Here is a 23,256-nt window from a genome sequence, read left to right as displayed (position 1 = left end):
AAAAGCTACAAAAATATGATGTAAGAATTTCAAGACTACCCATTGCTTAAAAGAAGGTGAACACCCCCGTAGCCTGATGCTGCTGTTTCTTTGCTATAAGAAATTCCACTCAGGTTTAGCTCTATGATCCTATTAGACTCATCCACAGTCCTCTTATGATTTACATCTCTGAAGGGAATAAAACCTCATTCGGTCTCACACTGTCTAGATGTATGGAAAGGCAACATTAAGCCTGCATAAATAAATTTAACTTTTATATTCATATTAATACATGATACATGAAAAATAGAAATGTAGTTGTAACAGAGCCTTAATTACATTCACAAGAAATTTAAATTACTTGAGATAGGTAATAACATTTATTCCAAATACTTACTCAAATTTATGTTAATATTTGCCATACCAAAATATAAAAATTTAATTATGTATTTCAAAGCCTAAAACCTTGGCATATTTTCTACATAAGTAGTAGCCATTTACATTTTATTTCACACACAGACAGAGGTAAACAAGCAACCACAACAATTTAAATTTTAAAAAATTTATTGATTCACCACCTTATTGAACACTGTATCTGCAGCTTTGAGTGAGTTTTAACCTAGCCAAACATAAGAAAGAGAAACTGAAAGAAACCAGTGAAGAGCGAGTAGAATTATCTGCCTTCCTGATAAGCAATCTCTTCTCTGGTAGAGAAAAAGGTATTGCACTGTTGGGGTTACTGGGAAATTAAATTTCATAAAAGCCTTGGGACAAACACACCAGGCAGCATGAATTCACCCAGGTCTTTGAGAGTTTCACTTAAGATGGATTTTTGTTTGTCTTTTCATTTGTACTTTCCTGCTAGTTCACCTTCTAGCGGATAACAGTACCTACTTCTTACCATAAATAATCTACTTCTCTTGTCTCCAGTACCTCTAAAATTTTCACTCTTCACAAGTACTCAAAGTAAATATGCAAAATTTGGCACAGGCACTTCCCACCACAGAAGGAGTTGAGAAATTCTCCTGACAAGCATGCATAGGGCAATGTTTTAAGCAGATGATTAATTAAATCAAATTGAAAATCTCTTAAAAAGGGTAACTGAAAAGGGTTGCTTACTAGGACAAAAATCTTGAACAGCACTGAAATGAGTAAACACCAAGCTGAACAGTCACTGGTTTGGTATCGACAACACAATTGTTCACACTCCCTATTGGGCACTTGACATGAATTACTTACATGCTAGCTAAAATAAATGGACATAGAACTTGATAACTTCAGTTGTACTATATTTCACTTTAAAATTCTTTTAGCAGACTGGCAATAGTTTACACTGTGTAACAGAGGCTCTTTCTTTGCATAAATATGTTCAGACTCAACTGTGTTTACCCACGTCTAGACACACTGAAATGTCTTGAATGTTGAACTCTCTACCAGCAGAGGGGGAACCTCTATTGTGATTTCTTTCTTTCAATACTTAAAGGCAATCACAATCTTAAAGGCAGACTTCTAAATCCATTATTTAGCTTCTAGAGCATTCTTTTTACAAACCTCATGTATATGAGTAAGTTAATACTCCTAATTCCCATGGGCATTCAAGACAGAAGACTCAAATTGGCTGACTGTGCTTTTTGCTTTGATCACATCATGAGACAGCATTTCTAAAGCTACTTCTATAATTTTAGCATATACCAGCATGACTGTATGTTAAGAGAACTGTATACATTCAGATTTTTCTCAATCCTCGTTTTAAATTACCTCTTAGCAATTTGTGTAACTCATTTGACTGTCACAATCTTTTACAGGTTTTCTTTGTAGAGAAGAAAGTTCTTCTTTCACAGAAATCAATGTTTCTTCTCCTTGTACTTGAATTTCCAAGCTTTTCAAAACTATGTATCTTCATTATAATTTAGAGTACTTATAAGACTCTTCTGTATGGACATAAGCTGGAGAACAGAAATAACCTACTCCCAAAAAGTCTTATGCAGCAAGTCAACAGCAAATACAAGAAACGAACCTATAATTCATACATCTCAATAATTGTAATGACTTCTCCTACTATGATTAATTCCACCTTAATTTCTTTCCCCCAAAGGATCCCCTTGGATGAAAGCAAACTGTAGTTATTAGTAAAGAAAACAATGGGTCACTAGCTCTTATGCTCAGAAAGCATTATATTATGTTATTCTAACTGTTAAAAATAAAACCTCTTTCTGACAATAGCAACTGAAAAATTGGACAGTGGCCATTTGCTGGAGAATCCTCAAGGTGGAAGATTTATACATAGAAGCAACTTATGAATTAAAATATTTTAAGTATACACAGGTTTTATCTCATTTATGTATTTTCATTTACATCACCCACAAAAGATGCTCTAGATTGGAGTCATCAGGAAACAGTATTAGGAGATATAAAACAAGAAACACAGATCTAATGCAATTCAAGAAAATATTGTAAACAGATTCTTTTTTTCTTAAGGGCAAAACATTTTAAGGGCAAAACATTTTTCTCACTAGAAGACAAGTGCCACAAAAATAGAAAAAAATAAAATATCTAAATCCCCGTCTAACTTTGCCAAAATCTAATCTGAGAGCTTACATTGTGCTCAAACAAAACTTTGATCATAAATTTCTTTTCAGAGACCAAAATGAATGACAATAGGAAAGCAGGTTTCTATGGCAGGGCAGCTCTGTTAAAGCTTTCAATAACCATGTCAGCTCCCAGGGGCTTTAATTTGCTTCTGTGGTGGCCTTTGTTTTTATCTTTAAAGAATTCAGTAACTACATGACATACATGTACCTAATTTTTTTTTCAGTATTCTTTGGTAAAATTCTAATTGCTCTCAGACACATATTTCTGAGGGATGATGGTCACCAGAGCAGATTTGCAGAGCACCACAGACAGGTGAGGATCTCAGCCTCTGACAAGAAGTCCCAAACGCTGACAATTTCAATTCTTTTGAGGAGGTGAACAGGCAAGCACAGCTCTAATTTTCTGCTTTTTAGTATTCTTCCTTCCACTCAATGCTTGGTGACATTAGCTGGCACACCCTGCCTGTCAGTATTTTTTTTTTCTGCAGAAGTAGTTTCATGGGGGAAAAAAAAGAAAGAAAAGGAATTTTCTAGGCCTCTAGTTTGCTTTCCTCCTCTTCATCTCTTCTCCCTTGTTATTTGCCTCTTAAGATGAAAACCTCGGGCCTGCAAAGACAAGCAGGAGCTCACTACTGCATGACAAAAAAACCCCTCTTGTATTTTCTAACAATAGCCTGCCAGCCTCAGAAACAGACTACAAGAGACATGTAGTTTGGTCCTTCTAAGGCAAAATTTAGATACTATGTGTAAATAATATTTTCCTAAATATGTATTTCCTAGTGTTATGAAATACAAAAAAGCCAATATGGCCCTAAAATATAGTACCACAGTACAGGAAAACCTTGCAGGATCTAGTACCAAGAACACAATTTAAAGAAGTAAAATGGAGTGATTAGAAGGGTTGTATTGATCCATGCCTGTCATAGAAAACTACAACGATAAAGTTTTATTTTGGAAATATTCCTCAGTGTCTGAAAGCTCATGAAAAGAAAGCTTATGGTGGTGATAGCGATAAGTTGTCCTCTGCAGGAATAGCAAGTATTCCACTCACAAGGTAGATAACACCAGGCTGGGTGGTGCCCTGAGCAACCTGGGCTAGTGGGCTGGCACTCCTGCCCATGTCAGCAGGGTTGGAACTGGGTGACCTTTAAGGTCCCTTCCAACCCAGGCAGATATCATATCATATCTAGATATCTGTCATATCTAGAAATCCAAATTAAAATCAGAGAGGTTTTAAATAATAAGGTGCCAGAACCAAACTCTTTTTGAAAGACTTTTAATAGCCAAGAAGTAAAAATTCACTCAACAAGAACAGACTTCAATTTTCCTCTTATGAGCCGAAATTTAGACTTGCAGAGTGGTTTTGAGTAAGACAGTTCTAAACATCCTGGTGAGGAATAATCAAATCTGTCCCAGAAAAAAAAAAAAAAAAAAAAAAGCTGCAGATATGAAAACATTTCACTATTTCTGAACACTGCACAAAGCATCCATCTAATAAAGTTTGAAGACGCAAGAGAGAAAACTGATAGAGGTTGTGAGACTGATAGTCCTGATCAGTCCTATCACTGTTGTAGAGGGAGGGTAGTTGTCCAGAGTGCAGTCAGCTGAAAAATGCTATATTTGTGGAATCCTGTGGTGTTTTGCAGGATTTCTGGCAGATTTTTCCCATATTTCAATAGAACTACATCAGTTGCTTGGTGAGTCTTTTGTGGAGCTCAAATAGAAAATTCCTTTAATAGGTAAAAGGTTGCCACACACTTCAAGTAGTAACACTTTATAGCAGTCTTCAACAAAACTCCCATTGCCTTCTGAAGTGCGTCATTGGTCTAAATTAAGAACTAAGTAACTGATAAAGCAACACTTAAATTCCACAAAAGAGACCTGGGATTCAGATTTCAAGCTTTCTTTTCATGGGTAGAAAAATACAGAATTTTATCAAAGTTTGCAAACAACTCCACTGAGCAAGCTAGCTGACACTACTTTTTGCATATTAATAAAAATTAAAGAGTTGTTATCTAAAAGAAATTACATTCTTCATGTATATTCATGCTAATAGTCTGAATAATTGCCCCAAGAGTCTGACTTGGTAATTCTGCAATACTTCCAAATAGAAACAATTTCTTTTTATACACAAGATGAATTAATACTCTATTAAGAACATAAAGTCAAGCAAAAGAAAATGGAAACAAATGAAAAAAAATCTAAACAGTAACAGGAAATTTTAAATCTCTAAGGTAAGGAGAATTATGGTTTTCGAGTCACACACTAGCAAAATGACCATGGATTATTTCTGCATTCTCTAACACCACAGCTGAATTGACAAGGAGGAAAATGATCACACAAATAGAGAATATTAAATCATCACAGTTCTCAAAAAACATTAAACTCAGAGAATGATTCAACTGTTCTAGGACAGACATCCTTCATAGGAACATACTAATACTAATAATACATACCACAATGGATGAAGCATGCAGAGTAATTTCTTTATGACAGATAACTATTTAGAAGATGCTCTGTATTACCTATGTCTCAGGAAATTCAACAGTGCCACTTCAGAACTTGAAAGTGCTATATTTATTTCCAATTATTACAATAAAAAATAATACAAACTGAGACCAAAGAAATCAACATCTTTTTCAAAGGGTCAAGAAAGGTTTTGAATGACAATGTTGAAGTGTCAAGAGAACATCACTACCTCTTTCAATTAATTTGCAGCTATTGCTCTCCAACAGGTTATAAAGTGACATTATAGTTATAGAAGTACACTAAAAACTGTATTTTTAATATAAATTCAAAATTTAAACCCAATTTTAATTCAAAGAAACAAAATTAATTTTCAGATGCATAAAACAACCTAGTAAGTTTTGACAGATTTTTCCAGCATTTCTTTAGTCAACTAACACAGTGAGTGTCTGGTAGAGAACCCTGAGCAGGGCAAGTCAACTCTTCTTTCATTGCCTGATCACAACACCCTGACAAAACACACTGTATTCTCAAGCACTTCCAGTTACCCATTGCAGGTTCTTCAGATACAAACTCTCATTGGAATCACCAATAATTAAAAGGCCACTAGCTTTGTGGTTGTAGCTGATAAGTCTACCAGTGCTTAAATTACTGTAAAATTAACAGCAGACTGCTTCCTTACCTCAGAGGTGACAAGCAATTACATTAAAAGACTGACATGCTCCAGTACTAAACTACTATTTCAGTTAAACAGGTAAGTACAGGGAGCAAGATGCACGAAAAAGACACAGACATCCTACCATCTAAAAACCCTAAAGAAAGGGTGCAGCGTAGCCACAGATGTAACTCCAGTCATCTCTGGTATAACGACTTACACCTGAGGTCTCTCTTTAACTCAGATTTTGTAAACATGAGAAGAAAATTGAGTAGAAAGAACAGAACCACAATTATGAATCTGAAACTTCCTGAGAAGGGCAGTTCTGCAAAATATTTTGTATCCAAGAAGCCAGATTTCCAGTCTTCCCACTAGCATGCTTCTACCTAGGACAAGTTTCTCCTCTTTCATGATATCTGATTCCTCCCTCCAATCCCTCTCTGTCTGAATTGTCTCTGTTTTAGGGCTCAGATATATACGCTACTTGTTTTGTCCTCAAATGCCTTAGGGAGATTCAGAGCCATGCACAGCCTGATCAATACCACACAGAAGAGGATTTAAACACCAGACCACGACTGAACCAAACTAACACAAAGAGGTGCCACATACCCCACAGACACAGGAGATTTTTTAATTCTCTCTCAGTCAGGTTCTACCAAAAGTGGAGGCGGTGCTTTGCCATTGTTTGAATGCAGTCCACTTCTGCAGCATTCATCCCTCTGCACAGGGTCACGGATTGATGATCTGATGCCTTCTACATGCTCAAAAAACATCAGCCAAACCCTGAGCTTTACTACCCACAAAAACAGACCCTTTGAGCTTTGACCCAGTTTGGTTACTAACAGCCTGTAAGGATATTCCTAACTAAACCCTGCTGTCAAGTAAATACCAACAAACCAACATGCAACAAACCAAAAAACTTAATTAAATGTTCCTGATTTCAAAACAGGCAGTTCTTCAGTCAATAAACATTTCTTCTAATGCTACAAGTAAGTGAAAGGTGACTAACACGCAAAAGACTTTTTAAATGTCTGGCAAGTTTGGAGAGGGTTTGGAAGGAATAAGCTTGCCAAAAACTGCTGGCAAGCACACTCCCTACAACAGCCAGCAATGGATATCCAAGCATGCATTTTTGCTTCCTTTCCCAGACATAGTATTACCACCCCCACCTTCTTATTTATGCAGGGAAAGGGTGGCATTATTGAATTTGTTTTCTTAGTTAAGCAAATTTTTTTCCTATTGCACAGAAGGAATGACTTCCAAATGGAGAGGTAGCCAAATACATCTGGGGAACATTTTAAGTCCATTTTACAGGTACTAAAAACTGAATTGTCAGAGTCCATTGGCAGAACATAACACTTCACTTTTATGCAACATATTAGTTACCACATTCCCAGTTTAGGACAGTTTGAGAGTTATACCTCTCAAATATAGCCATGAGATGCAAATAATGGCTTCAGAGAAATGTAAGAATGCACACCCATTTTCTTTAGGAAAAGAGCACCTGCAACTACTTCTATATTTTCCTTCTTCTGCTCTGCTAAACTTTGTGTTTGCCTCCTATACATGACATGGATTAAGTCATAGCTACTTCACACTGTTAAGGATTTTACAGTGGATAACCCATGGGAACTATAGCTTAACCTGAAGGAAGGTTTTGCTGGAGGTTTTATATCATGACATACAGATAAAAAGGAAAAACTTCTAATGTTGCATTCTAGTGCCTATATCAAAAGTTAACATCTCTGTCTTACAAGAAATGCTTTCTAAAAATGCAACTGTGTACTAGAAAAAAAAAATTTCCAAAAGCCCGCATTTGGCTATATCCCCTCTTCTTTTGTGAGCTGTCTTTCTGAAGCAAGCAACAATATTACCATCAAAAAAGAACTTAATCTTTTCATATAATACCTGGCAAGTTCATGTGAAAACAATCTATGTGGCAGCAAAATTGTTGTGTTTTTTAAAAACGTTTCCAAGCACCAAACTACAAAAACTGTTCCCATCTTAAGGAAAGCTAGGAAGAAAATATGAAAATTTCCCTTTTCTTCAGATGGGTAAGTAATATTTACTCTTCCAAAGCCTGTGATGGGCAGTATCGATAATATACTCTTGCACTGACTTTTTTTTAATAAGCCAATTTTGAAATACTGCTCCAGTGTCTTGATTCCTAAACACACACCCGCAAAAATTAGTCCAGCAAGATGACATTAGTCTCTTCTCGCTGACCAAATGCTTTGTAATAAGCAGATTGGCGGAGATGACTTAATTCAGACACACTGAGTAACTGAATAATTAAATCAAATAGAAGAGCTAATAAAGAGTGCATAGAGACTGCACAGACAACATTATTTAGGGAATGGAGAAAGTCAATAGAAAGAGAATAGTAGTAAGGCTTAAATGTGCCTTGACTCAGTATTCTGATTTGTTAAACATTTTCCCATCTTTTTATGCCCTAATAAGTTTCCATTGACTAACATGACCTAAAGCTACTGAGAAAGCTAGCTGAGTGCAGAGTTTCCTAGAATGTATCTCCACCAAGATGCTACAACTAAATATCAGTTAAAATAACTGAGAAAATGGAAGCATATATACCACAGCAAATTTTTTTGAGACTAGTCTCTGGGTATAGTAACAATTAAGCCACTTTGAACACCATGCTGTTTCAAAATAAACTAATTCTATTCCAAATTCTAATAACAAGTGAATTTTAAAATGTGTTAGAAACAACAGTGACATACTGGGGAATTAGTTGAGAAATGCAGCACTGAATATAAAAAATGTACTTTGCTACCCACATTCAACTGTCACTTAAACCTCAGGTTATCAGGAGGTAAAACTATATACCATACATTCACTGTAAACAAAAAATGACCAAGATGAACCAAAAATAATCTGGCACCACATATTAATACATAATCCAATACAAGTTAAAGCCAGAAGTTAATGTTCAATGTGAACACTGAAGCCTGACATCCTGTTGTCTTCTCTTCCCTTCAACCAAGAAGAGACACTCCCTTAACATGAAATTATTTGAATGATCAATACGAGCGCAGCCCCTGAGATCAGGTAAGAAATACAGACTTCATTATGAGTCAGTTGTTCTCAGCTGCTTAATTTCTTGTATTTCTAATTGCAACAAGACACAAGGATCAAGACAACAACCTCTGTCTATGAAGTACACTCTAGAAGTTAACATATATGCGGCAATAGTGAAAACCAGACTTTTGACAGCCAACAGGAGTAAGAATCTATTAGTGAAACTTCTGGTAGCAGACAGAAAGAAGTACCTTACCCCTAAGACCACTCATTTGTTTTATTACCTACTGCTACAATGAACAATGATAATAAAGCTAAAAGCTGCACTTAGATTTTCATTAAAGCAGCCAGATCAGAAATAGCAATGATGGGAGTTTGCTATGAGTTAAAAGCTATCAATTCAACTGTTTGTACTCTTCAAATCATGGAGAATCAGGCCACTGCCAAGTAAGTGAATGAAACAGAAGAGTAAATGCAAATTCAGGAACAGGTAGCTTAAAGTTTTTGGTTTTGTGATTGCAAAGCAGCAGGCTGTTAAGTCCAATTCAAGTGTTCAGAAGCAAGCTTTAATATTAGGAAAACTAACTCTTTAGTATATAAAGACAATTTTTATGTCTGTCTGTATTTGTAAATTTAAGATAAATCTATGCCTATTTCAAGACCAAAGGCATGAAGATTCATGTTCACTCCAGGAGAAATAATCAAGGATATGAGGAAAAAGAAGTACCATAACATGCTGAAGAAGATTAAAAATCTACATTCCTGGGCAAGTAGTGCTAAAATTTTATTTTTACATACATATGCATGTCTGGATATACATCTGTGTGTGCATTTAATAAACACAAATAAAAATTATATATTATACAAACACGTGTACACATACACTCTACAGATCTCAAAATAAGCAGCACGGGCACATAATTAAGGGGTCCCCAGGGCTCATAAAGAAAGTGCAACGACCTTGTTAGTGTTTGGCCTTTCTTTCGCACCCAGTCTCATTGTAAAACAGTCAACCATGAAAGTACTTTAAAAAGCTGGTTTTCTTTTTATTTACAGCATGATTTTATAATGTACCATTCATGTTTTATAGAAGCTGGTACTTCTGTATATCTTTCTGCCAAATTCAACATGAACCACAAACTTTCTAATTTACAACTTTCAGAAATTTGAATGCTTTTGAATACCAGGATTTTCAACTTTGCAATTTAATGACAACCCTGCCTTTGGCCTTTCCTGACCTGTTGTGAAGTAAATCAGGCACACTAATGTGGGCTAACAAGTCTTTTTCACACTGTTCGATCACCCTGCATCTTTTTTCTCAGCAGACACCGCCTCTCTCCCACTCTCTGTCTAGCCATCCTCCCTCAAAGCAAACAAAATGGTCACTGTAACCCTGCATTACTGCTCATTAGATCACAGGTTAGTCAAGTGGAACTGCCCGAGGTTCCCAAAGGAGAGCTATACTTCAAAAATCTGTCCATGTCAAATGAAGAAAAAACCCCTGAGCGTGGGGTCACCCAGATCAATGATCAAAAGAGACTGAGAATAGTGGAGGGAAAAAAAGAAAAAAAAAAAAAGAAAAAAGAAAAAAAAAAAAAGCAGGAAAAAAAAAAAAGCCCTTTTTTTGTAAAAAAACAGCCTTCTGTATAATAAATCAGAATAGAAAGATACGAAGCTTTTTTTTCCCCTTTAACAACAGTCCATTTTGGCTTTAAAATGTTTTTCTTGTTTTTCAGAAGATTTTACAAGAGTAAGAGTATTTTTAAAGTGTTAAGAGGGAGGTTTTCATAAAACCCAGACTTACTTTAAGAAAATTAGCAAGAGGAATAATAATGGAAGATATTGGAGATTTTCTCTGCATCCTATAAATACTTTACTATTCCAAAACAAGTCAACATCAATTTTCATTCAATTATGACTTTAATTTAAACAAAACATACATTCTGAACTTCATGAGAAATGATGCAGGTAGCATGTCTACAAAAAAAGGTAGTCAAGCAAAACTACATAGTTTGAACTCTTCTGGTACATGACAGATGTGCAGGCACGTGCAATACTTCAAGAATGTGCAGTACCATTTCTGTAGCCTCTGTTCACCTTTTAAGTACATAGGGCAATTTATTAGTAACAACCACAAAAACAAAAAAGCCCAAACCAAATAAAAATGTTTTAAAATATAGTAATAATTTTAAGTAATAAATTTTGATACACAGAACAGATCAAACTACTCAATGAAGAGTACTGACTGTTTCACAAGGTTCTGTGCACACACACATTATAGAGATCCATGCATAACTCTGCTTATTCAAAATGAGTTATGTATTTCTAAAACAACAAACATACAGTGTCACTAATGAAGACACTGTTGCAGCTAAAGGGACCTGATTGTTTCCTGCAATATGGTGACAGAGCATCCTTTTGTTTACAGCTCTGAAAAGATTTCTTTTCCTGCCCTAGGGAGTAACTCAAATTTCACTCTTACTCCCTTTATCCTCAGCCATGAGTAAAGGCATAATTAGGAACAAGGAACAAAGGTAAACAAATTGGAACTACATTTGTAGTAGATTTGTAGTTAATATATGGTCTGTTGTAAAAGCATTACTGCAACAGAACAAAGCTATAGGAAATCAAAAGAAAGAAATCCTTAAAGTACTTAAATGCTTCATGTAATGTAGTAAACAATCTCCTAGCATTTATTACCACAGTAACATAAAAACCAAAATGAGACTGTAAATGCTGTTATAATACATTATGAAAAAATATTGAAAAAAAGTTTACAGAATAAGCTTGTATTACCAGAGAGACGGATGGAACAACTTATTTTTAAATAAACAATGCAACTGTAGCAAATATATAACAATATATGCAGTAATCCCAATTATCCACCACTATAGATATTGTGGATGAAATGAACAGCCTTTTAATTAAAGCTCATTCACTAATGCAGGCTGGGCTTTTTGCTGGTTTTTTTTATCAGTTTGCACTACACTGTGTATTAATACTTGAAATGAAACTTCAGCATGCATTAACTTTAAAGATGCCCACACATTATTACTGAGTCTTTACTTTTAAGACAGAATTAATACAGCACAGGCTTTCTGACCCTTTCAACTTTGCATCTAATCAGAATCTGAACAACTAAATATAAAGAAAAGATCCAAAAAATCAAAGATACTGAGAAATATGTAGTCTTAGCTATGGATTATTCAGTACACTGTCAATACTCTATTTTTGAAAACACTACGAAAAAATATAAGGATGATGCGGGTAAATCTGGATAATAGATGAAGACCTTTTCAAGTAAAAAAATTGCTTAAATTTGCCTTTTTTAAAAAATATGTTACCTAGTTAATTTGTATGATCCTCCAAAAAGTTATTTTCTAGACTAATTCAAAATTTCAGGGAGTTCAGATTCTAACAGAAGAAGTTACTGTTTCATGTCAGACTGCTGTAATAGATTTTCTAAACATTTGAACTATTTTGAGAAAACATTTACGCTTATAAAGATTCCAGCATGACTAATGATATGCTGCAGTATCAACAAATCACCATTAGAATAATGTCGTTACATTCAAAACCCTGCTTCTAGTCTTATGACGACGATTGTTCCCAGATGCTAGAGTGGATAATTCAAGTTTCTTCAGAAGCATGTCTGCATCTGCTGCTGAATCACTGCAAGAAGCGGATGGGAAAATGGTTTCCTCTTTTTGAACCAAATGTCATTATGCACTGAACAGAAGTGGTTTCTGAGGAAATAATGAATACTGTTCTCAGCCTACATTGCTATAGAAGAAGGTCTTCAATGGGTCCAATTTTCTTTAAGCAAAATCTCTGAGTACTGCATCCTCATCGTCCCTGAACTGTGGGGCCCTTCACTACTTTTGAATTTGCAGAACTCCATTCCATTCTTCATTTTTGTTTGAACCCCCAGAATGCTCTCTACTCAGCTCTTCTACTTTACTGCCAGTAAAGTTTTGGGAAGTAACAGGGAAAGAGGTGCATGAGACTTGTCACCAGTCCCCTTCCATTCCTCCTGCTACTCCTTATCTCTGCTTCATTCCATTTGCAAAAACAACAGTGTCCCGTCCAGCAATCAAGCTCATAGCAATCTTTGATTTTTGACTTACATCACACCCAGAGAGCATCCAAGATTCTTCCAAGAGCATAATGGCTTGAAAGAATCTCAGGGTAAAAAAAAATGAGTTCAAAACTGAGAATGAATAGGAAGGTATTTAATCTCACTTTATAGCAGTATGTGTTTCCTTCCTGGCCTTTGGCAACTATAGCATTGTTTCAGTAACATCCACAACACTGATGCAAATACGATCCTTTCCCCATCCTGTCACTTGGAAACACATAATTGTTTCATGAATTCCCACATATACGCCAACATCTCCATGTGCAGAGGTTTATGGTTTGTTTTTGCTCATAGGAATTTTATGCTCAAGCACCTAAAGGAGATTCAGCCTCTGATGGGCCAATGATGCCTCAATTTTCAGGTTTGCCTTCCCTCATGCTGTAGCTCACATTCAAGAGAAATTCTCCTCAAGCATCTTCAGAAATGTTGAGTTTCAAAAGGAACAGAAAGCCTCCCATACTCAGGCTGAGCTCTGAGCACCTTCTATTTGATGCAGTTTTTAAGAAACTCTGCATACACATATTCCCAGCAAGGTGTTCAGGGCATTGGTAACTACAGACAATATTAATCTATGCTACATCACAGTGCAGGTTGTACTGATGCAGCTAAAATTTTTCTAGTTTTGTGGCACATAACTAAAATCCAATTTGAAATATTTACATAGATATAAAATGGATAGATTTTCCCCTGCTATTGTTGAACTTCCCTGACACGACCAATAAAGATGCTCATCATGATTTCCCATGTGTGTGAGTGCCTAATTCCTGTAGAATGGACTGTGGCCAGAAATTAATTTCACTGCATACCTACTCTAATGGAATGAAGATTATGTGATCACGATAGCCTTGAAAATTATTTTTTTTTAAATTTACCTCTATATTGAGTATCAAATATAAATTATGTAGTTCAACTACAAAAAATGAGCTTTCTCCTTTCTAAATACAAGGTTCACAGTATATTTAACTTGCCTTTAATTAGCAAACTTATTTTAGCACTAAAAACAAAAATAGAAGGATAAGTCCTCATCTTTTAAAAAGCAGCAGCTTGTGTTACTGAACTCAAGATTTCATTCTAATACATATAAGATGGATGTTTGAAAGAAAAACACATACTAAATCACTTTTACAATAGCAGAGTTTTCACAAACTCGATCCAAGGCATTACTAAATACTTTTCCATTCTTTTTTCAACTGATCCTGAGACCATTTTTGCTAAAATGGTAGAGTTATATTTAGAAAGTAGTTATATAGCCACTATTTAGTTCCATTTGTAATAGCTATTAATTCTGAAAGAAATACATCTTCTCTTGTTCATGTAAGATGTCACTAACGGCAATTAAATTTCTGAGCATTCAAGAATTCCCCAGAACAGCAACATCACAGACAGAGAGGCTCAAAAGGATCATAATGATTGTGTGGTCAGATTCGCATCCAACAGGCCTCAGGATTTCATTTAATTCTCTACTAAACTGCACTTTTGACCAAGCAAAAAAGGTTTCACAAAGAACTGTAAAAAGCTGTGCTCTTCTCCAACAGTCTTTACTGAATAGCATAAAAGCATTTGTAAGCATACAAATATTTATGAAAAGCATTTACTAAAATATGAATATAGATTTGTATCTGAAAGCATGTTAAACTTTCTCTCACAAATTTGCTTTTTATTTATAAAGGCTGTGCTCTACCTTTACAGGCACTGTGTTTAGTTCTGCAAGTGCAGCCAACTCCTTCTCTTTGAATGACATTTTCTCCCTTCTTTCTTTGCTTGGAAGTCAACAAAGATACTAAATTTTCAAAGCACATAGTGAAAATAAATGCTTCTTTCCTATCTTTCTCTCAAGTCCAGTAAAAAAAATTGGACACCTACTCTAAAATATCCATTGTTAAGAAGGAAAAGTTATTTTCCAGTATTGCTTGTATAATCTTCCTCTACTGTGGTTCAGGGTAGGGGGATAAGCAAAAAAGCATGAGAAGTAAGGTGATAGGTAGAAGGGTCCAAGTCTCATTGGATTTTAGAGTTCCACACCTCCAACTTTCTGCACCACTTCTACTTTTACACCTTCCTCCAACCTCTTATTTGTGCCTGTATGCCAATTTATCCAATTGTCTTCTCATCCGAGTCTACTCAAAAGTAAGACCTTGATGAAGGATGGTAGTTAAGTAATTTTTAGGTCCAAACCAGTTCATCACATGGCCACACAGTCAGACTGTCTGTCACACCTGAAAGATGGCAGAAACAAGCAAACCAATACTGCTGATTAAAGAAATACTCCAAGTACACACCATCTACATACATATAAAACAAACATTTGGAGACTCAAACTGTAAAAGTCCATGCCTGATATTCAAAACTATATATAGCAATACTCCTCAAAATCTACCCCATGATATGCAGCTGCTTTTTTTTCAGAACTGTACCTGGCACCATTAGCTACAAAGGGCCATTCACAAGATTTATTTCTCTAAGTTCAGTTTGATGTTGTGAAATTGGTGTGTGTGGACAGTACTTCCACTCCTGTCTCTTAGCCACTCTACTCCTACTCCTTATGCCCTTGTACATTGCATAATATATGCACATTTTCAGGTGTGCTCAAGCATTTGTTTTGGTATCCTCAGGAACATCGTTCCAAATCAGAGTTTCTAGAGGCAGTCTTTGAACTCATTTCCTTGCAGACTAACGTATTTGCCAAGAGCACAACTAGGAATTTACTATTCAGAGAGGCACTGCTCCTTGTTAAGTTTTTGTTTCTTTGTCCCACATACACTGGGACAGCAGTATTAAGCTGTACTAAGCAATATTATTCATCAAAAAATGATCAACCATACCAATTCATCTTTTCATCTAATGAAAATATGTTGATGATTTTATATATTATGGCTTTTTTTATTTTAAAACATAATTGAAACACAAATTCATGTAAAGAAAAGGTGTGGTTACTGTTTGGGTTCAGTTTTGCAACTGTATGAAATTCCTTGCTGTTCACATTTACCTAGGATATAGATGTACTCTCATTTACTTAAATTGCTTATCTTTTTATATTGCATTTCATATATATTATTTTTATTACAGGATCCTTTTATATCTAAATCATCTTCCTAATAGGTATGAAGAAATTTTTAATCAGAATGGAAGGTCATGTGAGACATGCAAATAGGAGTTACTTCTGCATTGTTCTAAACAGGGCAAAACTAATATTGTCTAAACACCAGTTTAATAATATTCTCCTCTGCTACAAATGTGTTCATAACTGAAGTCTGACATATAACTCTTCTGTTCCCTCAGAGGCCACAGTTGTGAAGGAAGCAGCCAATACTCAAACTAGTAGAGTCCAGATCCAAAACAATCTTCAAATATCAGGGGATACACCTTGGACGAAAAAGAAGTATTTGCAGTGAGGGGATTGCAAATATTAAGGTCACTAAGGTCACTATGATCTCAAAACAGGGTAGGAATCTATATTTTGGCTATTTACTGCACTAATCTGAAGATAAATAATCTCAGAAACAGATTCTTGAGGAACTAAAAATCTGTCCCCAATTTAACTTCGCTCTGGATGTCCCTGTCATAAAGTACACAGATTTGCAACAGCTGGTCTTTGAAAACTCAGATTCAAGAGGCTTGACCAGGGTGAGAATGGGACAGACTGCAGAGAAAACTTTCATTTTCACTCTTGATTTTAGGCTAAGTTTTTGTAGTACTTGCTCCTGAAGAAAATACATGCTCAAAACTGTTAGCTAAGATACTGCAGACTCTCTGAAGCTAAACCTCTTTAGGTGTCACTGTTCAATGCAGTTTTTCAGACTGCTAGTAATGACATCTATAACTCATACACTGAAAGGGTTTCCAAAAAGAAACCATTTTCCCCTAACTAGCAGAAACCAAAAGGCATGAACTATGGAAAAACAGTACAAAGACATTGGAATATAAAGAAGTGATTACATCCTGAAATTGACCCTGTCATACACAGCCAACTTGGACCAGGCAGGCCCAGAAAGCCCAGTTTCTAGAGTGTTCCAGATCCCTACCACCAGTAAGAGCCACCACAAATGCTGGCAAACCCGAGCATTCTCCTGCAAAAGTTATTTAGCTTTAAGATATTTAAGGCTTCAAGAAGACATTGCTTATCTACCAAATTATTTCTAGACATAAACAACAGAGAAGAAACTGGCAGAGTAATAGATAACAGCCCTCATAGCCCTAAGGTGGCTCTTTTCATAAGGAGAGTCACCTTCCACTATTCTGCTAGCAGAAAACTCAATGAAACAACTGTCAACAATTCAAAATCCATATATTCTCAAACAGATAAATACATCACAATTCATGCAAATATGCAATGAACCTTTCACACTCACTTTTGAAAATACTGTTTGCAATTAAAAGGGGTTTTTTTTAAATCTTGCTCTATCAAATAAAAAAGAAAAATCAAAATGACTCTCCTGTGGAGTTTCACACCCCCATCAATTCAACTTTAAAGTAAGGTCTTGTTTGCAAGGAAAGAAACAGCACTTGTGATCAGCACAAGCTTTCCACATTATTTTATTCATGACAACCATATTTAAAACAACAGTATAATCTTAAAATAGGCTGAGAATAGGTTGATTCACTGTTAACTAGTAAATCTATATCAAAAAGTTCAAACATTTTTTTAAATGGGAATTTAGAACAGATATTCAGTGCTTTCTCCTGAGTTTTCAAGTGGTCACCAATTTAAATACATGAAAGAAATGTACTAGTTGCCTGAATTTTTGGATAATTGAAGAAAAACCCACCAACAGGTTATAATCTATGAATGTGTTCGTGTATATGGTCTTGGAATAGAATAGTTCAAATGGAGTGGACCTACACTGATCATCTAGCACAACAACAATCTTAAAGACAGCCTTAAATACAAAAAAATAAACATCCCAAAGTCAACATACTGCCAAACAAGTAGCTGCTCCATCAGTGAACTGGAAAAACTAGTTCAATTTGGTTCAGTTCTATATAGCTTCCAGCAGTCCTGAACACATTCAGACAAGAGTCCAGAATAGCCTGCTCTTAAAATATAGTGCCTACCAACAACTTCCAACATATGCAGCTCCAAAATATTACTCTGATCTGTGAGAAAAGTGTCTCTCTCTGCACATTGGTTCAACTGAGAAGAATCCACTGCAATATCGAGCTTCTGATACACAGAAGTAGTAGACACTCCAAAATAAAACTCAACAAGTTGAAAATCACAGAAATGCCTGTTCCCTTTCAAAGCAATTTGAAGCCCTTTTATCACCATCACTATCCTGCAATATTTTAAGCTTGTAACAGAAATCTGACTAATCAAAACCAGTTTTGATAATCAAAAGCAGTCTTGTGTGGAAAAGCAAAAGCACATTCCATCAACAAGATACTTATTTTAAAAAACATATAATTAAGTAAACTGTTTTGGAACTGCACCCTGTATTTTGGAAACCATGGCCAAACTGATAATGCCACCACCTTCCCTCATATGCTGAGTAACTGAATTTATTTTTCACTTATACAAAGTTTTATTGACTATTTCATAAGGTTTCCAAAACTATAGTCAGAACTGACTTACGTATGATTAGTTCTTCATTACTGTAATTTTAATCTGAAGTAAGATTATTTTGGAGCAAACCTATTTAGTCAAATACAATTGTAACAGTTTTACAGCCTAGTTAATATACGCAGTCTTTATTTCAGCATGGCTCTGTTGAAATCACTTAGCAGATATTTGAAAATGTCTAAATAAGAGCTATTGTCACAGGAAAAACAAAACAACTTACAAATATCTTCGACATGGGAAGATGGAATAACCACCATGGAAGTCTACATAAGAGAAATATGAAGGACATCTTCATTTATAGTTTCTACAATGAAATTTCAAGCTTACTCTCTTGATTTCATTTTAAAATCAAAATATAACCAGGAAACAGCTAACCAGAAACTGAACTCAGGGAAAAAAGGATTACATTTACTGATTAGTATTTCAGCTTGGCTCCTCCTGTTATTTTCCCTGGTCACTTCAGTAATATGAAGCATATTCTGCAAAATGAATTAGGTTAAATTGCATTTCATAAATTAAGTAAGTTATTTGGATATTTTTGCAAGTATCTATTATAGCTGTAAATTGAACCATTCATGAGATTGCTTATTACTTACAGCACGCGGGCTCTACAATACCATTTCTACCTAAGCAATGCAAGGAAAAGAACACATTAAACAAAGTACAACGTTTTTAAAAATTGAAGCAACTGCACTTCCCAATAATAAATATAACTAACATCTGTTGCAGAAACTGCTTGGCACTTGCACAGTTTTGTGAAGAAGTTTTGTTATAGATAAATATTTTTCTACATTTCCTATTATGCACCACTCAACTCAGACATTTTCCTTAATTATACTCTGAGGAGTCCTTTCATATCCATTAAAGAAAGGCAATTTGTTGCCTAAAAGAATGCATACATATTTTTAAATTTCAGCTGTGATTCATATGTCTTCTGGCACATGAAAAAATCAAGGTAACACCTCTAATTACTGGATTTAGTTCTGCAAAAATGCCTAACAAAACTCTCAATGCTCAACATATTATATTTGTTAAATACTTTAATAAGCTGGTTTTGATATAAGCAATGGTCTAATGATTCATCATTTTACTTCTATTCCACATCTCAATAATGAGGCCAACAGGAAGGCAAGAAATTACCATTTTAACATAGGTAAAAATGACTGAAGAAGGCTTCTACTTTGTAACAACTTTGCGATATTCTCCTCTTTTTTTAATTTTTTCCCTTTTAATTTTGCTTTCCACTATTCTTAGGTAAAGAATTTCAAAATCACTGAGCTCTTGATACAGGGTAGGTAGTTTTTTTTCCTGACAACATACATGTGCTGTGCACATCTAATGTTGTATTCTGCATTTCATACATACTCACATTAGCAATCAAGACTTGTCTGCTATGATAATAAACTGTTAAGATTTTTTTTTTAAAAGCATGCAGTAGAAACCTATTTAAATGTTATTGTAACCATATAGAGATCTATTACCCTACTGAGATTTCAAGCAACTGGTAATGAAGAATGACGTGAAAATGAGGGTACTGCCAATAAAAGAAAAGAAATGCTAACTCTACATACACAAAAAATTCAGTTCAGGCCCAAAAGTCTATCCACACAGGTTCAGCTGCAAAATGAGAGAGTTGTAAGTATAATTTGCTGTAAAGCAAGCCAACTGGCATTGCATTCATTATTAATATGAAATTGGACAAGGAACATGTCTTAAATTTTATTTGCCATCAAAAACCTCACTTAACATTGAACCAAATTTTGCCACTCTAAAAATGAAAAATGTACAAAAATAAGAAATACTTAAAGCATGTAAGAAACAGCACTTCTGTTGATGAAAAATGTAATCTGTATTGCTCTATGAAAATAGTTAAAGCCAAGTCACATAGGCTATATTTGGATGATAAAATCAAATCAGTTGTGTCTCAGGATATTGTCAGTTTTTAAGTGCAAGGTTTAGGACTGCATGCTTTGCTTTTATGCTGTATAATAAACTACACCAAATTATTAAACTTGTATATCAAAATTGATATTAAATTTCCTTAAATATTCATTATTTCTTTCTAAGTCTGTTTTTATATGAACAAGACCTAGAACTTGTAGATTCTATCTCTGCATCACTATCATTTACCTATTTATGTAACTTGATATATTAAATACAAATTCCTTTTCTTTCCTTTTTCGTTAGAGTGAATTCTCAGAGAAAAGCACCAACAATTTAAAAAACATTTTACAGTGTAGTTTCCATAGCTGTCACTTAATCTCTTCTGATATTAAAAACACTTGCTATACTCCAGTCACATTTACATCACTTCTTAACACATAATTTATAAGCTTAATTTAATAGTAATAAATTTAATTTTAATAATAAGCTTAATTTCTTTTGACTAAGAGAAGAGGCATAATTAGCAATAAAGAAGTAAAACTGTATGTTCAGCTATACTGTCTAAGAGCACCTATTCTACAGATCAGTTTGTTCTGAGTTGAAAGTCTAAAACCTTGTATTTCAGACAATCTAAGAAAGAATCTAGTTTAAGTACAAAACAGCAACATGGTAAGGTGCTGAAACAGTTTTCACTCTCCTGCACTCACAGAAGAAACAGATTTCACATACAATCTTTAAGAGGAGGAGTCCTTTAAATGACATTTATGAACAGAATGATACAACCAGATTTTAACTTCTTCCTACAATTTCAGAAGTAATTTTCAGCATTTCCTCAAATGTATCTGACATGATAGGAATGTAGACAAGATGAATTTCTCAGAAACACAAGAGCAAAAGGTACACTGAATAGAACAATTACATAATTTACTGTGTGATAGCTAGAAATTAGACAAAAACATTACTCCTTGGAACAGGAAGATCATAACTAGTTAAGGACTTCAGGAATTGCAACTCTGACCTCACATCAGTACACAGCAATTCAGAAAAAGCTTTTACACAAAAAAGACAACCTATGGCCACAACGTATTGCTTTAAGCAGTTGAAAAGAATGGAGTAATGGAACAGTGCAAAATTAAAACTAATAGCAAATAAAAACCCAAGCTAAACAAAAAAAATCACTGTCCCAATAGCTTTTCATAAGAGTAGTTTTTAAAAACATCTTCTCTCCCTTAAGCAAAATATGGTGAAAGCAGAAGGTATGTTTGCATCCAAGTATTACTTGTCTGTTTTCCAGCACAATTAAGCCTGTATAGAGTGCAGTGGACTAAGTTTTTAGGGATTGGGACTGCTCTTGGTCTGCATACTTACAGTAAAGAAGAAACTGAGGTCAGTCCTTAACCAGGATGTCAGAGTTATAAGTGATAGTGGATCAGTGGTGTGCAGATAGTAAATATAAACAGGCAAGAAGCTGCCACATTAACATACCTCTTGTACTGAGCGAGCTGCTGGCTTGTCTTGGTGATTGGCCAGTATTAAAAACGGCAAAGTACATAACTGTGGGTGCTGGAGAGCAGAATGCAGTTCATTCCTAGCAGTTTCTAGATCATCTTCAGAGGAGGCGCTGTCTAGTACAAATATTACCCCTTGGGATCCTTGGTAGTAACGACTCCAGTATTTCCTGATATTGTCAGCTCCTTTCAAGACAATAATGAGAACTAATTAAAACAACAATAATTTAACAAATTTAACACTTGTAAATGAAAATAAACCATCTACTTAGAATGATCAAAATAATTATCTAAATTTTCTCTCCTACCTATCATTAAAAGAATAAAAAGAAAAAAAAGCAAGAAAAAATCCAACATAAACACACACAAATTTCAATCAACATTGTTTAAATAAGGAAGGAGGTTGACTCAATGCAGCTTTCTTCCCTTAAAGCTTCTCTCTATTAATGAGTACTGGCAGAGCTACCATGCTTGCAGTACCACACAGCCTAATCCTTTACCTTCTCACTGGAATATCTTGGAACTCTGATACCTAAATCTTTATCCATTCTTTTTCACTTTGCCCTGCAGCTCCTTGTCATAACCTGCAGCTTCTGTCATGGCAGTTGCTCATTTCTGAGCATGATAAGGTCTTCAAGTTCATCTCCAAACCATCAGGCAACCACTTCATAATTGGGGAAAAAAGGTGTCAGGAAAGCCTATTAAAGTAATTAGACACTTAATGAGGAAAATGATGATACAATAGTGAGTTGAACACTGAATGAGGAGCTATGGTGACAACATGCAAAGGCATTCAGTTCAACTACTTTTGCTCTGTCAACCACACTAAGGATTCTGGAAGAGCCCAACAGTAGACACATGAGTGACTGTATAGGCTTATATGCCACAGTAATTTTTAGGACACAGTTCAGCAGCACTCAGCCATCTCAACAGAAGCCAAGCACTAAGGTTATCAACAGAAAGCTTTTGTCTCCCCTGGAGAGCAGCATATGTTGTAGCAATGAGGTAGGAAAAAAAAAATTGTATTTGACAGCTGTCAAACTATCTAAACTATGATTTGGATATGGGCTATTCTTTGTATGTCTGGATCTGGCACTACACTCATGGGGACGAACACTAAACAGTGAACAGCAGCAGCAGCAGTAGTCTAGTAGAAAACTTGACATGTCTGCCAGACAGTGACTTGCAAAAATGCGCTGAAGGTACCTTTTATAGACACTTTTTCTTACTTTGAGACAGGGAGAAGTAAACTTCCATATATACACAAGAACGAAGAGCTGAAAATAATAAAACTCTACTTTCCAATGAAACAAAATGATACAAAATTTCTGAGCAACATAATGAGGTTTTAATACAACATAATGACCATAACATTGATAGAATACTTAAAATATTAGCTTAATTTACACATTGTGCAACAAAAAAGACAGTCACTAAACAGA

General features: G+C 35.1%; 1 protein-coding gene across 7 annotated transcripts in view; it reads right to left on the bottom strand.

Annotated features, from left to right (window-relative positions):
- ARL15 (ADP ribosylation factor like GTPase 15) overlaps positions 1-23,256 on the bottom strand; it is a 255,678-nt gene that overhangs the window by 132,933 nt on the left and 99,489 nt on the right. For 6 of the 7 annotated variants that reach the window (XM_048290887.1, XM_048290886.1, XM_048290888.1 and 3 more), the window contains one exon: positions 21,792-22,000. In XM_048290887.1, coding sequence (XP_048146844.1) covers positions 21,792-22,000 — 209 coding nt within the window. Of the gene's footprint in view, positions 1-3,955; positions 3,978-21,791; positions 22,001-23,256 lie in introns of those variants that run through there. The other variant, XM_048290892.1, reaches the window with a different exon arrangement.

This window comes from Corvus hawaiiensis, chromosome Z, assembly GCF_020740725.1.
Source record: "Corvus hawaiiensis isolate bCorHaw1 chromosome Z, bCorHaw1.pri.cur, whole genome shotgun sequence".
NCBI lineage: Eukaryota > Metazoa > Chordata > Aves > Passeriformes > Corvidae > Corvus > Corvus hawaiiensis.
This window is presented reverse-complemented; position numbering and strand designations above follow the sequence as displayed.